This window comes from Pipistrellus hanaki (genome assembly GCF_964339955.1).
Source record: "Pipistrellus hanaki genome assembly, chromosome: 2".
Taxonomy (NCBI): domain Eukaryota; kingdom Metazoa; phylum Chordata; class Mammalia; order Chiroptera; family Vespertilionidae; genus Pipistrellus; species Pipistrellus hanaki.
In genome coordinates this window covers 81,867,114-81,886,134 of record NC_140504.1, presented here as the reverse complement: position 1 = coordinate 81,886,134, position 19,021 = coordinate 81,867,114, and the positions used below count along the sequence as shown (strand labels likewise).

General features: G+C 35.8%; 1 protein-coding gene across 2 annotated transcripts in view; it reads left to right on the top strand.

The window, feature by feature from the left end:
- CADM2 (cell adhesion molecule 2) overlaps nt 1-19,021 on the top strand; it is a 1,134,397-nt gene that overhangs the window by 1,046,026 nt on the left and 69,350 nt on the right. The window contains exon 9 of one of the 2 annotated variants that reach the window (XM_084871927.1): nt 4,753-4,872. The exons of the other annotated variant lie outside the window; for it this stretch is intronic. Within the exon in view, the coding sequence (XP_084728053.1) occupies nt 4,753-4,872 (120 nt within the window). The remainder of the gene's footprint in view (nt 1-4,752; nt 4,873-19,021) is intronic. 2 annotated transcript variants of the gene reach the window in all.

The window sequence follows — 19,021 nt, the reverse complement described above, 5'->3', positions numbered from 1 at the left end:
ACATCCAGAAGGTCTCCTGGAAGGTTTCCTAAACTAATCAGCATTTTATTGGTATAGATAGAGGTCTGGTGCATGGGTGGGGGCTGGCTGGTTTGCCCTGAAGGATATCCTGGATCAGGGTGGGGGTTTCCTTGGGGTGTTGGATGGCCTAGACGAGGAGACTGTGGTGGTTTTCAGGCCATCCATGCCCCCATGGGGTGGGGGTCCCTGCTGGGGGGACATTGCCAGCCTGGATGAGTGGCTGAGGGCTGTTTTCAAGCTGGCCACACCCCCTTCAGGGTGGGGATCCCTGCTGGGATGCCTGGCCAGCCTGTGTGAGGGGCTGATGACTGTTTGCAGGCTGGCCACACATCCCAGCAATCCAGGCTCCCCCACCCTCTTTTTTTTTTTTTTTTTTTTTTTTTCAGTGCCTCCTTGAGAAGAGGCCAGGGCTGGCTGGAAGCAGGTATCTGGGATTTATTTATCTTCTATAATTGAAACTTTGTAGCCTTGAATGGAGGCCAGGACCAGCAAGGGCAGGTGGGAAGCTTGGCTTCCTTCATTGCTGGGGGCAACCCAAGCCTCCTGCTCACTCCAGCTGCCGCCATCTTTGTTGGGTTGATTTGTATATTCACACCTGATTGGCTGGTGGTTGTAGCAGGTGGGTATAGTGGAGGTATGATCAATTTGCATGTTCTCTTTTATTAGTGTAGTTGTCACATGTAACATGTATGCACACATATAATACCTATGTAGAGATAAAGAAATTCTCTCTCAAAGTTGTTTTATCCATTAATGGGGAAAATAATAACTAATAAATTTTATGATCATTCACCGCTGATCACAATGGAATCTGTTTAGTGAGCCCTACTGGCCTTTCATGCTTAAAAGGAATATAGTGCATAAGAAAAATGGAAGACATGGATCTCAGATCAAGTTCACACCGCTTTCAAAGTAGCGGGATGTGTGAACAAAGTTATATTTTGTTAGCAAGAAAATTTCTTGAAGAAATAACTCCTAGGTGTTCTCTTGAAACTTTACCCATCAGAAAATAATGGTGGTCAGTCTATATTGAAGAAAAGGGTTTTGTTTTGTTTTGTTTTGTTTTTACAGAAGTAATGAAATATTTCAGTTCTATATTAATTATTATACCTTGTCAAGAATGTGGACTTTTCTAGATCCCATAAAATCTGTTATATTTTTGTAATGCTATGAACTTGGTAAATATTTATTGACCTTCTAAATTGCGTTAGGTTCTCAACAATACGTATGCAGCGTTCTTCTCTTCAGGAATTGTCAAATGGGGAGTCTGACAGCAATAAACTCAGAGCATTTAGAAAGTTTTCATAGAAGAGAAGTATCATATAATATTCTTATTATTTCTGAGGATTTCAACTAATTCCAATTAATCTTATGTTGCTGAATTTTACTTGATCCTGATTAATCTAGTGTTGAATATATTTAGTTTAGTTAACATTTGCTATTTATGACAGGGCTGAAATATTTGGGTGAACATACATGTGCAGTAAAACAAAAACAGAATGAAGAAACCCTAATTTTTTTTTAAAAAAAATGAATGTCTAAAGTGTTTTAGAACACACAGGATGAAATGAAGTTAATGGTGATTCATAACATGTAACAGTTACTGGGAAAGATTTCTTATATAGGTTATTGTCTTGATCCAGTTTTCATATTGGCCACGGTGTTTTGCACCAAATTACTTTCAGCTTATTTGTTTCTATGTGCATATGAATTCAAGAGGGGAGTATGAGAGAAGATGATGAACAGATAAGCAGGAGCCAGACTATGAGTCAAGAATAATTTGTAGTGGTATCTCATTTATCTGGACACTTTAAAACCACAACCTGTTGTTTTTAATTTCTTTAAAAATTAGCCTAGAAAAATGAATATAATCCATGCATTTTCACAATTTTAGAAAATAAGGATGTTTTGTGATTTATATAAGAATGCTTATAATGCTTGGTAATATCAACTCTATCCAAAACAAATCAAGATCTATTATTACCTATTTTAGTTGATATGAAATAAGGACAAAAACACCAAATAACATGCTTTTATTTTTGGCTAACCTAAAAACAAAACAAAGCAACCCCAAACCTGTTATTTGAATTCCAATTATTAAAGTAATTTTGAAAGGCTGCTTTTCAGATGCAGTAGGATCATTTTAACTCATTGTTTGATAGAAAAAAAAGAATAGAAAAAACACACACACTAATATTTTATAATTTGTAATAAAGTTATGTACATGAAGTTTCAAAGAACTAATATTATTGTATAATAGAGGCCCAATACACAAAATTGGTGCAAGAGTAGGCCTTCCTTTTCCCGGCTGCCACCACCAGGTTCTCTCTGGCTGCCAGCACCTGGGACCCAGGGTTCCTTTAGGGAGGACCCACCACCTGCTGCAGCCCACTGGTCAGTGGCCTGGACCTCCCACTGTGGGACAATCATGGGATGATGGCCAGGCCCCCAACCAATCACATTGAACCTGCCTTGGCTGGCCTGGCGCCAGTGGGTGTCATAGCATGGTCCTAGATTGTCATCTCAATGGTCCTTCTGCTGTTCGGCCATTTGGTCGATTTGCATATTATAGTTTTATTATATATAATTCTTATACTTGATAGCCCTGGGAAATATTTCCCTTTGCATTAATTAAATACATATATTTTGAGGTCTTAAAGAACAAGTAAATGAAGAATATATTTTTATCTTGGATAATATATGAAGATTAAATTTATGTTCTTTTTATTAATTTACAAAACATACTTCATTTACCATTAGCCTTCCTAACCTCTTTAGGAAAGCTTACCATGAAAAAAAAAAGTTATTACCCTGGCCTGGTGGCTCACGTGGTTGGAACATCCTTCCTACACCAAAAGGTTAAGATTCAATCCCTTGTCTGGTAGTTTGGTGGGTGCAGAAGACAACCAACTGATGTTTCTCACATCAGTTTCTCTCACTCTCTCATTAATAAAAGACATGTCCTTCCGTAAGAAAAAAAATATTTGCTAAAAAATAAAATAAGGCCAAGATCAGTTTGGCTCAGTGGATAGAACGTCAGCCTGCTGACTGAAAGGTCCCAGGTTCGATTCCAGTCAAGAGCATGTACATTGATTGTGGGCACATCGCCAGTAGCGGGTGTGCAAGAGGCAGCTGACTGATGTTTCTCTCTCATTGATGTTTCTAACTCTATCTCTCTCCCTCTCTGTAAAAATCAATAAAATAGATTAAAAATAAAATAAGAAGATATTGTAAAAATTAGTAAATAAGAAGTGACCATGCTCATATACATAATGTTTATGATGAAAGTCAGTTCTACTTTATGATCATGAGAATCACAGTCCAGGAAATACTCATTTCCCCCTGTGATTAACGTACCAACACTGAGTTTTCAGAAGGTTATTTTCTTAAATTTTACTGGCCAGGAAGATAAGAGAGTGATATCATGTGGTTTGCTGTGTCTCCAGTGTAGATACTTCATCAGGTTAAAGTCTGAATATCCAGTAGGGCTATTTATCAGAAGTAAAGAACTAGAAAACATTTGGTGTGACTCAAAGACTTTAATTGAAAGACTGACAAGAAGTCTTTTAGTAGCAAAATAATCTATCAAACACTTTTAATATATCAGGGCTGTGTGGAAAATATGTAAAATCAAACCCTGGCTTAGTAATTACAGGTAATTTGTGAACTGCTTCTAATTTCCTTACTGTGTAAATGATATGTCTATCCATTTGAGATGAGATTTGACTCTCTGAGGATCTTATTGAGGAGCTCACAGTTTGATACTGTCTATATTGTTTTACTATACTCTATGCTGCTCTTCGAATTTTCAGTTCATTTTGAGTGACAGAAAGTATGATTTTGGTGTTAAACTCTGAGGTGTTTATTCTGTGTAGTATGTTCTCTATATTTTGACCTACTGTTAACTTTGGCAACTTTTACTAATTATGGATTAAGGATTGAATGTTACTTTCTAGTATATGTTCAATAACTTCTCCTAGAAATGCCAAATAAAATAAATCATAAACTTTTCAGAATATTGGGTTTCATGCTAGTTGATTCAATACTTGTTAAAGACTCCTAGGTACTGCAAAATTGTTAGAAGGCGTTACCAGCTAATCAGGGTAAGAATTTCAAGACTCCAGTATGCATTAACATCATTTATGAGAAACGGAAAAGTAACGTAATATTAATAACAATTGGCTTATTTTTGTTTCTAAAGATCACTCTCATCCTATTTATTTCCTATCATTGTTTTCTTAGATGAAAAAATCAAAAAGCCTATAACATGCATATACTCACCCATTCATAACATTTATTTAACTTATAATATGGTGATGTTATTTGTGTTTAGTTCTGTCATGTTATTTTTTTGTTTACTTTTTTGATAAAGCATGTCATTTTTTGTTTTACCTATCTGTATTTTGCAATTGCATGTCCAACTTTTTAAATGACTCAGTGAACAAATGAATTCTTGTCACTTTAAATTTCACTCTAAATATTTTGAACAATCTGTTTATTCTCAAACATTGCTCCAATTTTTTACTTTGTGTAGGAGCATGAAAAGAAAGTGAACAAAAAATGGCAAGAACTGTGAGGTACAGCCAGCTTTGTACCTGATAATCTTGTTAAAGCTTGTTAATGTTAGACCTAAATAAAATATATGTATTTTTGTAATTTGGATCATTTGAGTTTGTCTTTTGTTTGCATGATATGATTTTGTTTTATATTTTGTTTTTTTCCACTCACCAGATGTTCCCAACACTTTGCTTCCCACTACTATCATCCCCTCCCTTACCACTGCAACAGTCACAACCACTGTAGCCATAACAAGCAGTCCAACCACATCTGCAACAACCAAGAGCATAAGAGGTACAGTATCCTTCTTTGTTATGGCCTGGAAAACACATTAAATGGAGCTTTAAGGGTAGAAAAGTTAAGATTCAATTTAATTAATAATAAGTAAGTCACCTAACTTACAATCAATTAGGAAGATTGGAATAGACTATTAGACAAGTGTTATATTTTAATTTTTAGTGTCACTTATGACTATTATGAAAAATATTTCAGAATATAGGATAAAAACGTATGGATTTCTACAGCATTGAGCAAATTTAAAATGTGAACATTGTCAATGTTCTTTTTCTGTTGTTGTTGTTTGTTTTTGTTTTTGTTTTTTTTGCCTTGCCTTTTCAATGAAAACAAACAAATAACATGTTCAAGGATGCAGAGATAACTTTTGCCTTTTTGATGGTCAACTTTAATGTTAAAGAGTTGTTATTTCTCTGCAACCAGATTGAAATGCTTAGTGTTGAATTTTTTTTAAAACTTGACATAATCCATGGTCATTATAAACCATAAAAAATAGAACTTTTAAGTAAATATTCAGAATATTACCTAAAATAATTTGCAGAGTGGATCTGCTTATTCTAGTATAATGTTCTAAAGCAAGTGGTCTAGAATTGTCAAGGATGATAGTATTTTATATTGGCTCCATGAGTAATTTCTGATGTCAGTTTAATAATAAGCATTTTTGCCTCAAGGATAGCAATCTTAAGGAAATGGAAAATAATTCTTATGGGCAAAAAATAATTACATATGTTTCAGAAATATAAAAAAGCATTCCTGAGCAGTCATTAAATGGTTAACATATGATAAAGAAATAAAAAGAGTTGAGTGCATTGTAGAAAACACATTAAAATTTACTTCTGCATAAACATCATTTAGAGAAAATTTGTCTTATTTAAGTCTGTTTTTTTTAATTTTTATACATTTTTTGTCATGTTGGCTATACTAATACCTATTAAACTTGACAATTTAACTTGAAATCATGGGAACTTTACATTAATATATAGTAATTAAAACTGTACCAAGGGCAGGCTTAGAATTATTTTCATTCACTTGTAAAGATTGTTCAATTACACTATTTGGTTTTCTTGAAATTTTTATTAATTCTCAATATTAAATGAGTTGCCAGCTTTAACTTTGCAGTTATCATACCAATTTTTCTCTTGTTTTAAAAAACTGTACTTGACAATTGCTAGTTTTTAATAGTCATGTGAACTATACACAATGTACAAGGTTGATAGCTAAAGGATTGGTTGCAAAGTTTATTGATAGCAGTAATAAGAATTTGTCAAAAATACCTAGGTTTATTTAATGGTTATTAAATAAATCGTATTTGAATAAAATCTACAAGTGAGGAGAGTTTAAGATATTTCTAATAGCAATTTACATAAAAGTGGGAAGAAAATAATAAAGATGAAGGAAAAGGTAAATATATATATATATATATATATATATATATATATATATATCTTCGCTTTATCAATTTTGAAATTTTTTTACAAACTAATTCAAAGTGCATATGATTAATCCATACTAACAAAATCTAAATGACAATATTAATTTCCAATTGTACAATCAAATCAACGTGATAGAAAAGAAGGGAAAGATGTTGAATTGAATTTGTATTTTAAAGACCTACTTACTTCCTATCAAACAGTTATGGTGTCCATCTCTAACAAACATTCATTGAGCACCTGCTATGTATATGGGACTATGCCAGGTCCTAAAGACACATGGAAGAGGTTCATTTGGGGCATGGGGCTGCCTGGTGACGAGCCTGTAGTGATTTGCAGGTTGACCATACCCCCCAGGGACCCAAGCAAAGACCCTGGTATCTGGAATTTTTTTTATCATCTATATTTAAAACTTTGTAACCTAATCTGCAAATGTGTGGGTCCATAGCTGACTTAAATAAAAACCAGTGGTGGGGGTACCTTGTCTTTATTTAAGTCAGCTATGGACCCACACATTTACAGATTAGGTTATTCTAAGATAGCATAGGATACTAAAGCTGCCCTTTCTATTCTAGTAGGTCTTATCTGGAGTAAAAATACATATCACTGGTTATAAAGTTGAACTAAGGGGAAAAAAATGAAAAACTTTGAATATTTACCTATTTCTTATGGAAAGCAGAACACTTATGCTCCATTCTATTTTCTAAGGACACTTGAGGCTTGGGCAATTTACAAAGCATCATATTTTTAAGAGTTAAATTTCCAGTCTGTTTATTCATTTGACTTAGGTCAATTTGAACAAAAACATTTGATCTATTCATCTACATTCATCCTAAATAAACTGTTTGTTTGTTTGTTTTACTCCTATAAATGTAACAGTATTTTCATTGATTTATGATAACAATCCTAGATTTAATATAATTTAAAAATACATACAAAACAACCTCCAAGGAAGAAAAGAAAATGTTCACTAGAAGATTATGTGCCATTTTCTTTAATTCATTTTATATAATATGCATGTACATATAAGTATTACATTTAAACATTTCCATAATTATTGTATTCCAGGAAGCCTGTCACTTATAAATATCAAGATTAAATGAATTGACTATTAGGATGGTAATCTATTTTATATTTTAGAAACTCATCCTGTATATATGAATAAATGTATTCCTAGAACATGTTTAAAATTACTTTAAAAGTCATTAATAAGCTAAACTGGTTGTATCTTTCTTACTAACCAACGAATTAAATGTACGAGCAGTGCCTTTGAAGCTGAAAAGATTCCGGGCACAGCTCTTGCTTCTTTGACACTCACATGAAAAACAGTTAATAACCTCCGGAGTCAGCTCGGTGAAACACCGAATTGATACTAATTAAACCAACTTTGGGACAGAAGGTGACCTTGATTTCAGCTGGAACTTTCTGCCAGGACAATAAATAAGAACAAATGGCACAAAGCATAATTTCTAAGAAGGATCTAATATGATCTATTAATTTTAGGGAGTTGATAGAATTGCAATAAGTGATTAGATAATTGTAATAGTTTAAAATATATCTTGTTTCAATAATACAGTGGTTTCTTTTTTATTAATTAATTAGTTTATTTTATTGATTATGGTCTCACATAATTGTCCTTATCCCCCCATTCTCATCCCAACCCCCTCCCTACATATGCCTCCACCCCCTTGTTGTCCATGGCCACTGGGTAGGCCCATATGCATGTACACAAGTCCTTTGGTTGATCTCTTCCCCTTACCCCCACCCTCCCCTACTTTCCCTCTGAGGTTTGAGAGTCTGATCGCTGATTCTCTTTCTCTGGGTCTGTTTTTGTTCATCAGTTTATGTTGTTCATTATTTCCTTTAGATGTGTGAGATCATGTGAACCAAGAAATACCCTTGTAAGAACCTAAACTGCGACAAGCAATAATGGTTATGCTTAGAGGCAAATGAATCAGTCTGTAGTGAGTTCCTTTCTGGGCAAACAGTTCTTTTGTGTCCCAATTTCAATGTCAAATAGTTCCTTATGTGTACATGTCAGCCATGATATTTCAGATCTGGTTGGTGGACAAATGGTAGTAATGCAGGTCCAACCGTCTCTGGTTTGGTCCTAGGCATCCTTCAGCAACAAGCAGCTGCTGTCTGCTGGTATGGTGAGGTGTCATCAGCATCTTCCATCTCTGAATTGTGTCTCCTCTCTTCATGGCTGGAGCGCTTCTGTCTATTCCTCTCTGATACAGGATTCCAGATGGTCTTGGAGTTGTTTTCTGAAAATATACAAACATATTCTCAACCAAAAGTTAATAAAGGGATATTTTCTTTAAATTTGATTTGGGATTCTTTTTCATCCCCCCCCCACCCCCCAAATAATTTTCCCCTAGCTTGTTTTGACACCATGTGTGTCTTTTCTTTTCTTTTTTTTTCTTTTTTTTTTAAATATATTTTATTGATTTTTTACAGAGAGGAAGGGAGAGAGATAGAGAGCTAGAAACATCGATGAGAGAGAAACATCGACCAGCTGCCTCCTGCACATTCCCCACTGGGGATGTGCCCGCAACCAAGGTACATGCCTTTAACCGGAATCGAACCTGGGACCTTTCAGTCCGCAGACCGACGCTCTACCGCTGAGCCAAACCGGTTTTGGCTCATGTGTATCTTTTCATGGGTATCTTTCTGTTAGCGTTTCGAATGAAGATTAATTTTCTAAAGTACAATTTTTTTTAGATGTAAATTATTCTCAGAATATTTTTCCTTACATGATTTTCTTCCACTGTCACCTCCTTTTTTACTTTAAATAATAGGAGACTTTTGGAAATTTTATAATGTAGTCTTGATAGCTTTTACATTTTAAATTATTTGTACTACACTATGAATGCTTTAGGTTCATAACATGTTGTGCAATTTTACCATGGGACACTCTGCCAATAAGAATTTTTGTTAACACTTTAGGAACAGCTTTTTGTACAGTACAATCAGTTTTTCTAGAATATTCATTTATTTCCATTAGCCACATTACTTTCCTCTGAGAAGTTGGCTACTATTCATCTGTCAAACTCAACACTCTAGCAACAATCTCATTTACCATGTGTGTATTAGTGGAATTGATTATTTCCCTTCTTGAGAAGGGCCTGAACATTCCTGCTGCTAGGCTGGACTTGGATATTAAAAACCCACTTGCCCACACCATGGGTATGAGACCTCTCAAACAAGTCTTGTTGCAGTGAGAGGGCAGCTACTGTCAGCCAAGTCTGTCTGTTATCTGGGTCCCAATTTGAGCTGTGCATGGAAAGCGGCAGCTATGGGGGCAGGAGACCTCCCCTCAGAATGGGAGAAGGTTCAGGCGCCTGCCATGCTGCAGCTGGGGGGGGGGGGGGTTGTAAGGGTCTGTGCCCCACCTCTGTTGACCCCCAAGTTCTCTCCTGATGGCCCCTCTGCGACTGTGCCTGTCTTAGGTTGTTACAGTGGTTTCTTATTTCTCTAGATTTAAGTAATTTTTTCTATTAGCTTTCGGTACTCATCCAAAATTACATGTGGCCAGAAAATTATACACTATTTGATACAAAGTGAGCATGAGGTGAATGAAGACAAGGAAACATATGTTTTCTGACTGACCTCTCAAATACATACAAAATATTCCTGCAATTTTAGTTTCAGAACTGCTTATGCTTGAGCTGCAGTGACGCTGACTTTTAAATAGAGAAATACCTTTATTAACTGATTAAGAAAAGTGACTAAGAAAATGAAATCGTCCCAATAGGTACACAGATTTAAACTATTGTAAGAAAACTTTTTGAGGCAAATGATTTGCAGCAGTTCCACAGTTCAAATTTGAATTGAATAGTATTTAAAAAAAGAGTCAATAAATTTACTATAAATGGGAAGAGGTAAGTAAGAACAGAAATTAAATTTATTTACCAATACTGCTTAAAGAATTACACTGGTGTAAGGGGAATTTTGTTCAACATGTTCAATGTAATAAACAAAAATACCTAATTTAAGTCCATTTATTTTTCATTTCAAAAAAAGAAGTGAACTTAAATATACCAATGGATATTTTACTTAATCTACTACTAAGCAAAGAATGCTAAGCAGTGAGTCTTTAGTGAAGGGAAAATTTTTTGAATTAACATGAGTTATTGGATTAGATTGATTGAAAAACATTTTTTTTCAAAAGCTTTTTAACCAATTTTGATATCTAAGAACCAGATTCTGTAATAAAAAAACAGGAAGCACTTCTAAAAATAGTCTGGATTAAACTGGGTAAATTCAATGGGCTTAAAACATTTTTTTTCCTTTGAAATCATGTTCTTAAAATATTAATTATAAACTTTTTTCTAGTTTAGATAATGTTATTCAGATATCAGCAGGAATTGATTGTAGTCTCCAAATGGTGCAGCTATAGTTTTTTGTTTGTTCGTTCGTTTGTTTGTTTGTTTGTTTGTTTGTTTGTTTTAATGAGCCTTTCACAGAAACACGGGTTGAGTTTGGGGAACTCATAAATGATGGGAAAAGCAGGAGAGTACTCTCATAGCAAATTGCTCCTGAATGTGGAGAAAATGCACGGGTTATCCTAGTCTGAAGAAAATTGGAGGCAGAAAGTGACAGTTTGAAAAGAGCAGTAGTCAAAGGACACAGCCAGTATCCAGACTTAAATCAAGTGGGGACATTGGGGACAAAGGATCAATAGTGGGTCTCTTTGTTTTCCTGCTTTCCAAAACCTTTCATTAACTGAATCCAACTGGAAATCAGAGCCCAAGGAATCTGGATGAAGCAGTGCAGAGAAGTCACCTCTCAGAGCACAGAGCAAGGCAAAAAAAGCATGGATGCTGGATTTGGGTATCAAAAGGAAAATGAACAGCAGAGACCTATGCATTTAGAATGTTATCTGATCTTTTTAAAATATGTCATCTAGCCCAGCCTGTGTGGCTCAGTGGTTGAATGTCAACCCCTAAATCAAGAGTCCTCTGGTTCAATTCCCTTTATCCCTCTCCTCTCCTCTATCTCTAAAAAATAAAAACAAACAAACACAATAAAATATGTCAGCACATTTGATCATCAAGGTGATTAGATAACAGATTTCAATTCAGTTTCAGATTTTTCTCATTAATATACATATTACAAGTTTGTAATAGAAAATTAGTAATAGACCTAGTAATGGTGGTAAAATAGTGCTCCAAACTCATTTGAATATATAATTTCCTGGTAAAATAACAATTGAAAAGGGAAAAACAATCTAGATGAGAGGGCAGATTATGAAGCTTGATGAGGCTGGCTTTGTTGGTATACTTTTTAAAAATCTTTTAAAATCTATTTTTTATAATTTACTGTAAATATCGTGATTTCTAAGAGATAATCATCTTAAATCTTAGTGTGAAGAATTCCTATCCAATTTATTAAGTAGTAAGAAATTCCTAATTTGAAATATTCTCAAACATTCTTGTATAGACTGAAATTATTTCTATTTGAATTAACTGCTTTGAAAATCGTGGCTCCAGGTGGGGGCCTCTAAAAATGAGCCAACCTTAAGTTAGTAATTAACTGATAAACATATATATATATATATATATATATATATATATATATATATATCATTAACTTTCTATTAAAGGAATTTTAGTGTCACACAGACAAATAATTATCAGTCTTAGGATAGCAGCTTTTCAGGAAAAAAAAAATAATTTTTTTTAGTAAATGTTTAGAAACAGCAACCACAGTCCTTAATATGAAACATCATATATGTGCCTACTGTTTCTAAAGTATGTGCATGTTATTAATTCAGTTAGGTTGGTAGGCAGAAAACATGTGAAATAAAAACAGCTACAGTTCCTTGTTTGTCTGTATTATACTCTGTATCCCTCCATTTTTTTTTTACCACTGACAGACCAGCAAGTTTTGTTCATAGTGGTTTTTTAGAATAGTTTTTAAAAGAGTAAGAAGAGTAAAGGTATTTTTTCTCATATTTCTAGGTAACCTATTCTGTAGTTTGAGAATTAGTCAGTTGGAAATTGAATATTGCAACTCAAAATGCTGTTTTAGGAACTGGAAACAAATCCTCATATACTTTTTTTTTAGTCCTGCCAGGTTAAATCCCAGATACATTTCAATATAAGTTTAAGTCAAAAGGGGAAATAAATGCAAATGAGGAGTAAGTGCTAACAATTTCATTTTGCTACTTTAAATTAATGTTTTTAATTTAATCAATATTTGGCAATATATCAATGTAAGAGTTTCCCGTGATAATATATCAATGTGGGGGTTTTGAATATCTTTTAAAATTACATGGTATTTGCTAAAAAGTAAAAATAGTATGCAGCATGTTCTCAGTGTACAGTCATTATTTCACTGGGCTCACAAGGAATGCCACATTCAGACTCAGCATGAGAGTGAAAATAATTGCTGGGGGCAGGATATTTTGGTGTCATCCTTATTTGACCTCTGAGCATGTGATCTTAGGCAAGGCAATTTATCTCTTTGGACCCCAGTCAGCTGTATGAATTCCAATGTGTTTCTCAACTATTGAATTCTGTGAAATATGATCTGCAGATCTGAGTCCTTACCAGAACTTCAAGGACCAGTGCAGTATCTGTAGTTTTTCAATCAGAACAGGTGGATACAATCACTCTGCCATTTGAAATTATTTGAATAATTTTAAACATAATGTCACACTTCCAGTTTATTTGTTTGAATAATATTAAAAGCTAAAAGGTTAAAAAAGTATTATTACATCCTGACTGAAATATTTGGTGTTTTGTTCATTGTTTTCTAGTCAAATGCCCATCTCTTCTCCCATCATTTGCAATTTCACATTTAGTTCCTTCCAGTGTTTTCTCATCCAAGTTTTTTATATACCTCAAGATGCTCTAGTCTATAAAATGTCTAACCTCACAGCATGGTGGTATAATAAATATTGAGTTCCAGCTGTGATGTCTACAAAACTAAAGCACATGGTCCATTTTTGCAGTTCTGTAATTAAGTCCAAGTCTCTGTTGGTCGAACATTTTATAGCCAAATCCACAGCATAAACCAACTTTCCAATACTGTTTTATGTCATAATTTAAGACTGATCCATTTTGATTGAATTAAAATAGTTGTAGAAAAAAATGGTGAAGGCATTAGCTTCTGGACTCATCATCTGGGCTCTCTTTTCCACTGTGCCATGGATAAGCATTGTGACATGGCTTACTCTCTCTGTGCCTCTGTTGTCAGAACAAAAAAGTTCAGAGAATAAAAATAGTATCAACCCTAGACCATAGAAAATATATTCAGATCATCAGCACTACCTCCCAGACTGGCCTTGGACACTGCCTTTGAGCCTGCAGCCACACCAGCCAAAGTCTTGCTGTCCCGCCTACAGCCCTGCAGACCCTGGGACATCCACCTCCCAGGGTGCATGGCTCCCGCATTATTAAGTGGGACTTCCCCCACCCCAGCTGACAACCACCAAACACCACAGTCACCACTTTCCTGCTCCCAGGCCTTCTATGCCCCACTGTCCCTATAGGCAGCTCCTAGGTGTCTCTGTGAGCCCCCGCTGGGCATGCTCATATCCAGACAAGGGTGCGCGGCCTGGCAACAGAAACTGGGACTTCCCCTCCCTGGATGCTGACCTCTGGTCACTCACTGTTTTCGCAATCATCCAGCACATGGGCCCTCTGAGCCTGCTGCCCTGGCAGGCAGTCCCAGGTGCCTCTCTGAGCTCATGCAAGGCACAACCCTGGATGCTGGCATCCAGTCCCTGCTATAGTGCTGCTCCAGCACACAGGCTCTCTGAGCCCTCCACTCCAGCAGACAGCTCCTTGGAGTGTCTGTAAGTCACAGCTGGGCATGCATATCCAACCAAGCTACATATCTCCTGAAGCAGAAACTGAACTTACTCCTCCTTGGAGGCAGATGAACATCAAAACCATGCCGATCCAATCCAGTGTGTGGACCTCACGAGCACACAGGCCTGGCAGACAGCTTCTGGGCCCCTCTGTGAGCAGCCACTGGGCCGGTGCCTCTCTGTCCAAAGGGGTACGGATCTATAGTATCCCCCTCCTGGCTGCCTACCTCTACACACCTTGGTGAGTTACTAAGGACTAGATTTCCTGGGCAAAGTCAGATTGTTTTAACCACAAACTCTGAGATTCCCGCATCTCCAATGAGAATTATAAGGAGCTAAATGAAAATGTCACCAACATGAAAAGAAACCAAGAGGAAATGAAGAATTACCTAATTGCAATAAAGAATCACAATAGAAGGCTTAAACACTAGATGAGAAGAGGTTGAGGACCACATCAGTTAATTAGAATACAAGGTAGGAAAAAAAACAACACACAAACAGAGCAGCAACTGGAAAGAAAATTTAAAATGCATGAGAAGAGCTTAAGGAAGCTTCAGGCATCACAAAATAAAAAATAAAATTAAAATTAAAAACAATCTACATAATAGGGGTACCAGAAGGAGAGGAAGCAGAGCAAGGAAGAGAAAATCTGTTTGAAGAAATAATGACAGAAAACTTCCCTGATGTTGGGAAGAAAACACACACACAAGTCCAAGAAGCACATAGAGTCCCAAACAAGATGAACCCAAAAAGACCTACACCAAGACATATCATAATTAAGTTGGCACACATTAGTGACAAAGAAGAATCTTAAAGGCTGCCAGAGAGAGGCAGAAAATTACCTATAAGGGATCTCCCATTAGACTATCAACTGATTTCTCAACAGAAACACATCAGGCCAGAATGGAATGAAAGGAAATATACAAAGTGATGCAAAGCAAGGGACTGAATCCAAGAATACTATATCCATCATGGTTATCATTCAAAATTGAAGGTGGAATGAGGAGCTTCACAGACAAAAAAGGGCTAAGAGAGTTTATTAACACCAAGCCAGCAATGCAAGAAATGCTAAACGAACTGCTGTAAAAAGAAGAAATAGAAAGGCAAAAAGGAACATAAGCATAAAGAATAAAAATGGTGACAAACAAGTACCTATAAATAATAACATTAAAAGTAAATGGATTTAATGCTCTAATCTAAAGACTTAGGGTAGCTGAATGGATAAGAGAACATGACCCATATATCTACTGTCTACAAGAGACCCCACTGAGAACAAAGGATTCACACAGACTGATAGAGAAGGGATAGAAATGGAAATTTCAGGCAAATGGAAATGAGAAAAAAGCTGGGGTAACAATCTTATATCTGACAAAATAGACCTCAAAGTAAAAGCCATAACAAGCCATAAGGAGGGCCGCTTCATAATGCTGAAGAAAGCAATTCAACAAGAGAATATAATTCGGGTAAATATATATGCACCCAATACAGGATCACCCAAATACATAAAAAAAAACTTCTGGAAGATATCAAGGGAGAGATAAATAGCAATACAATCATAGTCAGGGACTTTAATAACCCATTGACACCACTGGATAAATCCTCTAAACAAAAAATCAGCATAGAAACAACAATCCTAACTGTATCACTAGATCAATCAACATAATTGACATCTTCAGAACATTTCACCCCAAACTACCAAATACACATTCTTCTCAAGTGCTTGGGACATTTTCAAAGATAAGTCACAAATTAGGACACTGGCAAACTTTCTTCAAATTCAAAAAAATAGAAATTATACCAAGCATCTTCTCACATCACAATGGCATACAATTAGAAACCAACTACAATAAAAAAAAAAATCAAACACTTGAAGGATAAATAGGATGCTATTAAAAAATGATTGAGTTACCAAAGAGATCAAAGTAAAAATAAAAAGCTTCCTGGAAACAAATGACAATGAAAAGACAACAATCCACAATCTATGGGACACAATGAAAGCAGTCCTGAGAGGGAAGTTCATAGCTCTACAGGCCCACATAAAAAAAAAAAAAAAGAAAAACTTGAAATAAATTATCTAACCTTGCAACTTAAAGAATTAGAAATAGAGCCACAGGGAAGCCCAGAGTAACCAGAATGAAAGAAATAATAAAGATCAGGTCAGAAAAAAAGTGACAGAGAGACAAAAATAAATAAATAAATAAATAAATAAATAAATAAATAAATACAAAAGATCAATGAACCCAAGAACTGCTTCTTTGAAAGGATAAACAAGATTGATGAGCCTCTAGCCAGGCTCACCAAGAAACAAAAAGAAGTGAGGACTGAAATAAACAAAATGAGAAATGAAAGAGGTGAAGTAACAACCTACCCCACAGACAAACAAAGGTTTGTAAAAACAACAACAACAACAAAAACAAACAAACAAACAAACAGAAAACACTAAGAAAAATTTTACTCCAACACACAGGGCAACCTTGAGAAAATAAATATATTTCTAGAAAAATACATGCTTTCAAACTCAATAACTAAGAATAAAAAAACCTGAAAAGGTCAATCACTACTGATGAAATTGAAACAGTAATTAAAAGCTTCCAGCAAACAAAATCCCTAGACAGGATGGCTTCACAAGGGAGTTTCACCAAACATTCAAAGAACTAAAACCTATTCTTCTAAGACTATTCCAAAAAATTTAAGAGGAAGGCACACGTCCAAGCTCTTTCTATGAAGCCAGTATTACCCTAATCCCAAAACCAGATAAAGACACTGCAAAGAAGGAAAATTACAGGCCAATATCCCTGATGAACATAGATGCTAAAATCCTCAACAAAATTCTAGCAAATCAGATTCAACATTACATTAGAAAGATCATACATCATGATCACATTGGATTTATTCTGGGTATGCAAGTCTGATACAATATCTGCAAATCTATTAATATGCTACATCACATAAACACATTCAAAGACAAAAATCACAAATCATGTCAATTGATACAAAAAAGGCATTTGAAAAAATCCAAAACCCTTTTTTGATAAAAACTCTCAGCAAAATGGGAATAGAGGGACCATTCTTCTTCTTTTTTTTAATATATTTTATTGATTTTTATACAGAGAGGAAGGGAGAGAGATAGAGAGTTAGAAACATCGATGAGAGAGAGTCATTGATCAGCTGCCTCTTGCACACCCCCTATGGGGATATGCCCGCAACCAAGGTACATGCCCTTGATCGGAATCGAACCGGGGACCCTTCAGTCCCCAAGCCGACGCTCTATCCATTGAGCCAAACAGGTCCCGGCGAGGGACCATTTTTCAACATAATAAAAGCCTTATATGACAAACCTACAGCCAATATCATATTCAATAGGTAAAACTAAAACCATTTCCCCTAAGAACAGGAACAAGAGAGGGAGGCCTACATTCACCACGCCTTTTCAACACAGTACTGGAAGTACTAGCCATAATGATCAAACAAGAAGAAGAGATAAAAGGCATCCAAATTGTAACAGAAGAAGCAAAATTGTCATTATTTGCAGATGACATGATATTGTACATTGAGAACCCTAAAGACTCTATCAAGAAACTACTAGACTTAATAAATGAATTTGGCAATGTAGCAGGATACAAAATTAAGAACTGAAATCTAAGGGTTTTTTTTTATATATCTACTAGAGGCCTGGTACAGGAAATTCATGCATGGGTTGGGGAGGGGATGGAGGGGGGGGGGGGGGGGGGGACACGGGAGAGTGGTATCCTTCAGCCCAGCCTGCACTGTCTCCAATCTGGGACCTTTCAGGGGATGTTCAACTGTCAGTTTAGGCCCAATTCTGCAGGGATCAGGCCTAAACCAACAGTTAGACATCCCTATCACAATCTGGGACTGCTGACTCCTAACCACTCCCCTACTTGCCTGCCAACCTGATTGGCCCCTAACTGCTCCCCTGCCAGTCAGATTGATGCCTAAGTGCTCCTGTCCTGGCCTGATCTCACCCCCATCTGCCCTCCCCTGATGACCTGATGGCCCCTAACTTCTGTCCCCTGCCAGCCTGGTCGCCCTCAAATGCCCTTCCCTGCAGGCTTTGTCATCCCCAACAACATTCCCCTGCTGGCATGGTCACCCCAAATACCCTCCCCTGCTGGCTTATCCAGCCATCTTGTGTTGGCCATCTTGTGATGATGTGAGGGCATTGCATGAGGGCATGAGGGCCACCTAGGCTTTTATTAGTATAGATATTCTGAGAAACCTTATTATTCTCCTTCATAAAATTCATCAAAAACATTTTAAGCATAATTTTCTATATATCCCTACCCCAACCTGATGGGAAATTCATTTTTAAATTTGGGATTAATAATTGTTATTATTTTGCCAATTTTCTGAAACATCTAGTTTTAGCAATTCGTTATGTCTTAAAACAAAATAATGGATCCCTAAGTATAATACTGCTGAAACTTCTGTCCTTATAGTTCTTGATTATTCTTATTACTTTATTAACTTTCTCTGCTATCTTATTCTAACTCTGAGAGCCTCTTCTTATTGTCAGGAGTGCTAAATGATACATGGGTCAGTATGTAACTGTAATTGTTTTGTCTTCCTTCCATAAATGACTTCTCTAGAGTCTACTCAAGGTCAAAGCTCTTGCTTTCTTTCCTCCATGCAGTTTGGCTCTAAAATAAAGGTGTTTTGTCTAAATCATACCTGAATGTTTAGGCATTCAAAAGTCAAAGGAAATTACTTTGAAAGTTTTATCTATGAAATGCAAAAAAGATAAAGCAACATAAACATAATTACCTGTGTAAAGGATTAATTTAAGCCTCCATAATGAACTCTCAGTGAAAGCTCTTATATTATTTTCATAACTATAACTTAATTTTGTTTTGAAACTATTAACTTTAATGATATC